Here is a 9,414-nt window from a genome sequence, read left to right on the forward strand (position 1 = left end):
CACCACCCGTCTCCATCTCTTGTGGCTAGTGGTTGTGGAACCCCCATTCCTAGGACTGTGCATCACATGCCATCTGGTCAATGGGATCATCTTCTGATCCCTGCCCACAGAGGTCTCTTCTAAAGCATCCTCCACTGTAGTGCCTGTGCAGAGATCCTGAAAGCAGTTACTTACCTCTGTCTGGATTGGAGATACCTGAGTTGTCTGCCTTCTCCTAAAGGTTAATGCTGCCAATTTTATTCCTTGTTCTGCACTGCCCTTTCTGAATCTTCAGCATCCTGTGTCTGCAGTATCAAATGCCGACTTCTACTCAAAGTCTTAATTTTCTCTGATAATTGGGCCTCTAGTGCTTTGGCCTTCTCTTCCAGTATGGAGACCAGCTTGTGTTTGATACAGGCAATCTCTTCTACCCTCTGGAGGAAGACACACATGGCACTTGCTGTGCAGGCCACACCACCTGGTCTCTCACTATCCATTCTGTCTTCCTTCTGAGAGACTCCTCAGCTGTTGTATTTACTGCGCCCTGAAGCCTGGAGGGGAGGAGAAAAAACAAACAAAAAAAGCCCAACCTCTGTGGAGCTCCCCAAAAGCAAACTCCCTCTGTTCACTGCTCACGCAGTTCGCTCTGGCTGCTTTTTTTGTAAGGCTGCTGGCTCAAAGCTTTGCCTCCAAACCAGTCAACCCCCCAGGTCCACCTTGAACAAAGCATGACCATGCCGTGTGTTGTTTTATTATGTTCCGTTATTTTACTAAAATAATTACACAAGCTTCAGGAAAATGTCATCATTTACAATGTAGGGGGTCTCACGATAGATTGGGGTGGGCAGACTTTTCTGCATTGAGCTCCACATCTGGGTACGGAAATTGGAGGACCATGAATGCAGATGCTACTGCGGTAAGGAATGGGGAGGGTGGTTTGGCAGCTGTCGTGTGGGTGGGGCCATTCAGACCAAGAGAGGGACTGGCTGAAGAGCGAGGAGACTGGTGCCCTCGGGACTGGGATTGGTCCTGCTCTGCTGCCCAGGAATTGGGCTCGTCTGGGCATCAAGTAGGAAAGGATGGAGAGGGCTGTGACTCCCCAAACAGCCAGGGGTAGCCTGGCTCCTGCCCATATCCAATTGTCCCCCAGGACCTCTGCCCCTATCCAACATCCCCCACTTCTCACCACTCCCGACCACTCCGAGAACCTCCACCCACATCCATGCCACCCAGAGCGTTGGGGCTGGTGGCATGAGGGCTGTGGGTGGGGCAAGGCACAAGTGGAAGGTCCAGGGGCTAATCTCCTTGGGCAGCCAGATCACCAGCCACCCCTGTGGTTGCCAGGGTATTAGGCTGCCTCCCCCTGGGAAAACTATCCCAGCTCTGCTCCCCAGCAGGAGCTCAGGGGCCGGACTGAAGGGTCCAGTGGGCCAGATGTAGCCTGCAGGCTATAGCCTGCCACCCTCTGCAATAGATGGAAAACCAGCTTCTCGTCTCACCCTCTGCTGAGAGAGAGTCAAGCCGTTCTTGCCTGTGCAGCGGAAAGCTCTCACGCACTCTGGGTGCTGTCTGTGCTGACTGGCTTTTTCACCAACTGCATCCCAGGACGACTATCCCTTGGCCAGTCTCCCACTGCTCGGCTACTCAGTCAGCGCCCCCACGGAGGCAGATGGCGTTCAGAAGGATTATGTCTTCAAGCTGCAGTTCAAGTCCCACGTGTATTTCTTCAGGGCTGAGAGCAAGTACACCTTTGAGAGGTAACGACGCTTCCCGTGCCCCCATCCGCCTGGGTGCATTAGTCCAGAGTTGAGATGTTAGAGCCAGTCCCTGTTGCTGTGCACACTGCAAGTTCCCCCGTGTGGCATCCACTGACTGTCTCACCATCCCTGATGTCCTCAAAACTCCTCTGTGGTCACTGCTTCAGATCTGTACTCTCATCTGCAGGGAATAGCTCTGCCTAGCTGGAGCTCTTACCTCTTTCTCTACTGTGACTTACTAGACATCCCAAAAAACCCTGGGTAACATACCTGTGCAGAGGGATGTCAAATATCGGTTAATTGACTAGTCGGTTAACCTCATGAATTCTTATCGGTTAGTCAACTAGTCCACAGTCCCCAGGCAGCCCCTGTCTGGGAGGGAGAGACATAAGCTCCTGGACCTGGCATGAGCCAGGCTGCCTGCCCGCCTGGCTCCTAATACACTTTAAATGCAGAGCCGCAGTGGGGGTAGGTCTAGGACCCAGTGCAAGCTGGGCCTGAGCTGGGCTGCTAGCCAGCCTGCTAAAAATTTACTGTCGGGGGGAAATGTGTGTGGTCTATAGCATTAACCGATCAGCTTTTGCTCATCGGTTAATCAACTGCACAGTTACATCCCTAGTGTGGAGCTACATTCCCAACTCCTTGCCTAGCATGCCCCGAAGCATAGTCGCCTTGGTGCTGGCAGCCTTTTGACACACAGTTGATTGAGAGAGGTTATCATTAGGGCAGAATCCTTGTCTCTTTAGACAGGCATGGAGTCGAGATTGGAGCCCAGGGCTGGGGGCTGGCAGCTCTGCATTCAGTGGTTGTCTTTGCAGCTATCATGCTCTGACACGTTTTTGAATGCCAGCAGTACTTCACCCTCACAATGGCCATTCCTCCTCGTTCCACAAGGCATACAGATAGTTCGGATTAGGAGGCCTAATCCGAACTAGCTAGTCCGTGCCACATGTAGCCGCGTGGCACGGGGTCCGAACTAGCCGGCATTTAAAAATGAAGCCCCGGAAATTCAAATCCCAGGCTTCATTTGCAATTTCGTATGACTACATTACCCCCCCTAGTTCGAACTAGGGGGGTAGTGTAGACATACCCATAGTTCCCAGTGGCCAAAGATAACCTCTTTAATGAAGAGAGCTCTCCTAATAGAAATATGGGAGAATCCGGTGAGCCAGAATTCAAAAATACGTGCATGGGGCTAACTTTCCAAACGAGACTGCCTTTGGGCAGCATCACCCACAGGTGGCTCAGTCTTCTCTTCCGGTGAGGTCCAGCCCACTACAAATTACTCCAGGAGGCAGGTGAGATGATAGCTGTCTCATTTCACACTGTTTTTTTCTAATCTCTAGTGGAGATTTTAGGGACTGCCTTGTGGTCACCACTCCAGTGTTGGTTATTTCCAGAGGTATCATCTCAGGTTTCTCTGACCTTGGGTCTAACAAAAGATCCGGTTTCACTTAGTAACTTGTTTATGGAAGATATTGGCTCTTTTCCTGATCCTAAGACACTTAGAATAGACTTTGAAATATTGAAAATATTAGAGCTTTCCCTAACTAACATGAGCCAGTGAAATGTCTCCACTGAAGAAATACAAAGTAGATCAAGGGACTCCTTATGGAAGTCTGAAAGAGAGTATCAAAAGCGCCACGTGTCTGCTGGCTTCTGATGATCCCTCAAATGCAATGCAGTTGACAAGCCAAGTGACACCCGCTTCAAATCCACAACTATGTGATCCCTTCTTTTTTTGTTGTTCATTTTTTCTAGACTGAAATAAGCTAGTTAGCATCCTGTGTGGGACTTTCACTTTCCAAAATAAGATTAAAAACTGTCTATTTGCTCTCAGTTGTTAAAGCAGCGTAACTGATCATGTCTGTGGTAAACTGTATAGGCATAATTGTCACTTTGGCTACACTGATCCTGCCAAAGGGTGTTTAGATTTTGAGCCATTTTAATGTGTTACCCTGTTTGTTCATTAATGCGAGGACGTTACATACAGTGTGCAGTGCTGACGAGGTCACTCCATCTCACTTTGGATCCCACTTTCCCCTCTGCAGGAAAATGGGGTTCACACTGCCTGCCTCATAAGGGTTTGCAAGCCTTAGGCTTGGTCTACACGATGCATCTTTTAGCAGCAAGGCGGTGTGACAGTCCTGTCGCTAGAAGTTGGGCAGTGTCGCTGCTGCTTGTTGGCACTTCTGCTGACAAAATATTTCCACTCCCAGGAGCAGCGTTCGCTTTGTCAGCAGGAGAGCTGTTCACACCAGCACTTTGCATGGCAAAACTTGTGTCTTTTGGGGGCAGTGCCTCAGAACGACAAACACTTGGTTGCTCAATTGCCAGTGTAGGCAAGTCTCCATGTTTTTAGCATGTGTGTATGCACATTAAGTTGGCCAGGGTGGTTCTGAGCTTGAGGAGAGACACCCGTGCTAGCTCTGATTGAGGCACACCACTAAAAACCAAACATAGCCTAGTAGGGAGAGCAGTGGGAAAGGCTAGCTGGCCTGAGTCCGTATCTAGCAACTCTACTAGCGTGGGCAGTGCCTCCCCCTACGCCTGCTGCCAATGGCTGTGTTCCCTATTCAGCATGCTAGCTGAGGCATGCGCTCAGGCTGGAAATCGCTCTCCCAGCTCAAAGCGTTTGACAGTCCTTGGATGAAAGCCGGGTACAGGAGTCAGTGGTGTTGTACGTTGAAACCCTCCATAGATGAGTGGCCAATTCCATGCATTTGACCTCAGCAATCTCTTGTAAGCAAAGGACATGGCCTCGAGTGTTGTAAACGCTTTGTTGTTCCTCTCTTGCCAGGTGGATGGAAGTGATTCAGAGAGCTACAAATTCTCCAGGGAGATCGAGCCCGGCGATTCCCATGGAGGAAAAGGATATTCACACAGACTGAAGGGGGCAGCGCTGGGTCTCAGCTGTCGACATCTGTAGTGGGGTGGGATGGAACAGGATTGACGGGTTGATAAAGCAGTAACATGAGATGCTTGTTTCCACCTACTGTGGAAGTTAAACAGACCAGGGGAGTGAGGAACTGGGGTCACGCCAGGTTAGACTGGACTAGAGTCTGCTACAGTCAAAGCTAACTGGAATGAATGAAACTAGCAATGGCTGCAAAATTCCCACTCTGGGAATCCTATGATTTGCTGTGTGCATGCGTCCTGGAGGGTACCACATTCCAGCTGTGGGTTCTGTACAGGATTCAGGGCATGCCTTGGTGGAGACAGCTGGCCGTGCTTATTGTGATGGGATGGATCAATTGTGCTTTCTAGGTCCCAGGAGTTCCCTTCTGACAGTCAGTGTGGAGAAGCAACCTCTGGACTGCCAGCTGCTGTAGCATCGACCTGCTGGCCCAGACTTCTTGGACAAGCTGGGGATCTGCAGATGTATCCAGCCAGAGGCCTGCACTGGCATGAATTTCAAACTGAACATACAGCTGCTGTGGCATCATGGAGTTCATCAGGAAATTGCCATGGCAACAACTTCACTTGGGGAGGGGGGATGGGGAGAACATGAAGCTTTTAGTTGTAGAGGCATTGCAGGTACAGCTTGGAGTGGGAGGCCTAGATGAGAACACACGAGACTTCCTTCACGCCGAGCCTGCTCTCTTGCATGCTGAAAGGGGCCTACCAGATACGTTTGTTATAGTTCGAGTCTTCTGCATCCCTCATGGGGCGGGCTCCTCTGACAAACCACGTAATCACTCCGCTGGGGAGGCTGGGCTGGCCAAAGCACTGAGCACATCCCCAGTGTGGGTTGTTGCTGCCCGTGAGTGGTATTTTCAAAAGGCACAGGAGCATAAGCCCTGTTGAAAGTCACTGATACTTGTGTTCATATGCTACTTGGGGGCTTGAAAATCCCAGCCCTGCACTCTGAGGAGGTGACATCCCCTTCAGTTCTAGCATCACGGGAGAGCATTCGAGCCTGGCACCAGCTCTCTCGGTTGTGCCACCACAGTCAGGATAAAAGTCGTTTCAATCTGCTTCACTGCCTGCAAATTTGCTGTTGCCTTTGGATGCTGCGCAATTCAGCACTTGGGCAAAATATGGATGCCCCAATTTCAGGCCTGGGAAAGCTATAATAAGCTGAAGTAACAGCTGCTGCTGCTGCATAAATGTGGCTTGGAGGGGCTGGTCTGCATTTCAGATGGCGAAGTAGTGATGTATCAGGGAAGGGAGGTGTTTGCGAGTGATAAGGAAGTGCTGTGTGATGTGAGGAGGGCAGAGATCCCTTTGGAGCAGGGGAGATGCGGGTGCTTGCATAGGCAACTGTTTCCCCAGACAGAGACTCTGGGTTGGGTTGGTGCAAAGTCTCACAGGAAGGACAAGGATCCCAGATTGAGGATTCTCAGTACCGTGGTACCTTCACCCATAAAGAAGCAGAGACTGGACCAGTGTGTCATAAGGACCGTTGTCCATTGCGAGTTCAATGTACTTTTTAATTTATTAGTGTCTTAAAATAAACATGTAGCGGTGCCAGTGCATGTTCATTCGCCATTTCTGCTGTGACCCAGCTGAGCGTAAGTGGCCTGGTGTTGGCAGCGTGCAGTAGCTGCGTGTAAGGCTCTGGCCGTGTGGCTGTGTTCATGCTAATGCTGTCTTGCTCTTGGGAAGGTACGTGACCTCTGCCTGCAGGCCGGGTAGTTCAGGCCTTTAGGAGTCACTGGTGGGACAGCCCTGGCTCTGGGCAAAACACTTATTCGTGAGATTTATAGCAATCTCAGGACCCAAGAGTAAGAGACCTGTGTGATGGCCTCTTCAAAGAATTACACGTGTGATTTTCTCCCCTTGAGGGTTGAGTTAAACCCTCTTCTCCCTTAGCTCTACAGCGTGGAGCAGTGGCTTTGGACTCCGTGCTGTAACGTGGTTGAACTGCTACTGTAAGGAGAAAAAGGGTTACCTACCAGTAACTAGAGTTTCCTGAATCTGTCTACATGGACTCTCTCCTTAAACCTCCCCTTTATAGCCCTTTGCTCTGACTGAGACAGAGAGGACTTAAAAAGACTGTTAGGAGCAAAGGGCCTTTCACAGCGATGACGGCGTGGTTTGTTACACTCTGATTAGCTGCTGTTGCTTTTACTTCTTGAAGTGGTTCCATGGCTTGTGAGTGTGGCACGCAACTCTTACAGTGCAGATGAGCAGAGACAGTCTGTCGGAAACACTCAGACTGGTAAGTCCTTGTGGCATAGAGCATACACCAAACCCACTGGATCCGTTTGTATGGCCCTCCACTGCCTACCTTGAGGTCCATGATCCAGCCGCACCAGGGTCATGAAGAGGGCAGGATGGGACATTCCGCACGAAAGCCCTGCATGTGCAGATACATTTGTCGCATGGTGCTCTGGCGAGACCCATAAGGCCGGAGCAGGGGGTCAGGCATTGCTGCTGCAGAGTGAGCTTGTTCTCTCACTTTCCCTGGTGCCCCCCACGCCTGCCCCACCACACTGTGAGAGAGGGCTCTGTAACCGCCTTCTACCTGAAAGTTGCTCACCTCTGATTTAGTCTCTCCAAAACCATCTAGCCTTAAGCAACCCAGAGCAGCACCATCTACCTTGTATACTAAAAGAGGAAAACCCTTAAGTCTCGTGCATTGACAAGTACAGCGCTAATTGATTTCACCTGATCAAACAGCAGGACTTGTGTGAAAATGCTCTCAAAGAAAAGCAGACTTGGAATCAGTCACTTACCAGCCCTGTACCGGTTGTCAGTTATAAAAAAATGTGTCTATCAGAGACTGGGATGTGGGCAGCAACAGTCATGCCAATATTTTGGAGAGTACAGGGGCAGGCTCTAAAAGGATGTGTTTCTGTGCCAAGAGCTGGTTGTGGAGAAGTTAAGGGGTTCCTGTCCATAACAGAAGAAAAAACACCGTTCCTCATGGGGTTAGTCCCTGTTTCCTGATGAAACACCTATTTGTGCTGATGAAGGTCTTTTTACTTTCACAAGAGCATCTAAGTTTTCATAGCAATCAAAAAGTGAGGTGAGAACCCTACTTGTAATGGAGATCAAGGTAATGATAGCAAGCCAAATCAGCCACCCAGTTGAGAGCAACATGTAATCTCCTGGCTTTTCATTTAGAGTTCTTTCAGGGAGACTTGTTTTTAAATCTCCCATGTTGCAGGGCACAGAGCTTAAATTCAACAGTAGGTAGCAGCTTTCAGCAGCTCTGGAGAAGTTTATCAATTAAAAACCTGAAAGGGGATTCTGATGAACTTTCTACACAGAAAAACAACACCCTCAAGGATTCTTGGCTACTCATATGGTCCCCACCGCCTCAGTGCCTCGCAATGTCTAATGTATTTACCTGCGCAGCAGAGCTCTTGTTCCTATTTTACAGACAGGGATCGGAGAGCTAGAGGGGTTAAGTGACTTTGGCAAAGTCGCAAAGAGTCTCTGGCAAGGCAGCAACTTGAATGTGCTGCCTGATTTCCAGGGTAGCTGCCTAATCATTGGATCATCCTTGTTATCAGTCACAAGAGAAATTTTGAAAGTTAACTTGAAGTCTCGATATTTGCTTCCTTCTGCCCTTGCATGCATGTGGTCTGCAGAGGCTCTCGGCTGAGGAAGAGGCACAGCCTTCCCTTGAACTGGATCAGGAAGAGGATGATGTATTCTGCCATCACTGGAGCAAAAAGCAGAAGCCTTTAAAGTGAATGGGGAAAATGATGGTGGAATTTGCTCCTTGGAGGAAGCATAGATTACAAATGTGTATGCACTTACAGGCCAGGGACATGGACCACAAACCAGAGCTTACAGTAATGAGCAAAATGGGGGAGGGGGAGCACAGACCTCTGTAATATTCACAAGTGAAATGTTCTCCAAATTGCTTACTATGAAGGAGGATATGCAAAGGAAGGCAGTAGGCATAAAAACCAATGGAAAAACAACAGCAGCCTAACTCCTGAGACTGCAGAACATTGCCTTTGACGACAGGAGAACTGGAGACAGCCAGCAGAAAAGAATGTACTCTGGCTACTCCTACACAGGGCAGTGCCGAGAGTGAGAACGGGTGCACTCCGGAGGAGTTCAAGGAGAACTTCCTACCAGGATACTGTCAGGCTCTCACTACTGGCAGACATCCCAGCTGAGATTAGCACAAGCGGTACTCCTGTAGATTCTCTTAGAGGTGTGATTCACGTTGACTGGACTGAGTGATAGCTTAGCACAGGGGTCGTCTTGTTCCACTAGAAACAAATGGTCTTCAGTCCTGCATCACAGTTCAGACGGCCACAATGACAGTCCTGCTGTTAGTCACTACTGTGAGAGAGAGGAATTATTTCTTTAGCTGCTCTTTGAAAGAAAATGTTAAGGTAAGACTCTCTGCTTCTGTGGCCTCCTTTCACAGAAGGTCATTTTCCTTCAGTCTCCCCCCCAGCACTGTGGGTCATTTCACGTTGGTCGGTGCTGCTGAACTTCCCTCAGCACATGCTGGAGAAAACGGTGACTTAGTTTGGCCGCCTTGCAGGTATTTGTGTTTGACGTCTGTGTGATGCCACCCTAACCTCAGCTCCAGGGGACAACAGCTTGCACTGCTGCATGCAGCTGTGTGAGGAGAAAACACCCAGCATGTTCAGGTTTGACACACGCGAACGCAGAGGGCGGGTCAGTGAACGTGCTGCTCAGGTATAGAAAAACACAGTTTGAGAACCACTGTCCTGGCCCTCCCATCTCACTGCTGAACTTG

The 9,414-nt window shown here is 49.7% G+C and overlaps 1 protein-coding gene across 7 annotated transcripts in view; it reads left to right on the plus strand.

Annotated features, from left to right (window-relative positions):
- FARP2 (FERM, ARH/RhoGEF and pleckstrin domain protein 2) overlaps positions 1-6,209 on the plus strand; it is a 127,351-nt gene extending 121,142 nt beyond the window's left edge. For all 7 annotated transcript variants that reach the window (XM_006110623.4, XM_075937164.1, XM_075937158.1 and 4 more), the window contains 2 exons: positions 1,585-1,736; positions 4,537-6,209. In XM_006110623.4, coding sequence (XP_006110685.2) covers positions 1,585-1,736; positions 4,537-4,627 — 243 coding nt within the window. In that variant the 3' untranslated portion in view covers positions 4,628-6,209. The remainder of the gene's footprint in view (positions 1-1,584; positions 1,737-4,536) is intronic.
- The last annotated feature ends 3,205 nt before the right edge of the window (positions 6,210-9,414 follow it).

This window comes from Pelodiscus sinensis, chromosome 10 (genome assembly GCF_049634645.1).
Source record: "Pelodiscus sinensis isolate JC-2024 chromosome 10, ASM4963464v1, whole genome shotgun sequence".
Classification (NCBI taxonomy): Eukaryota; Metazoa; Chordata; order Testudines; family Trionychidae; genus Pelodiscus; species Pelodiscus sinensis.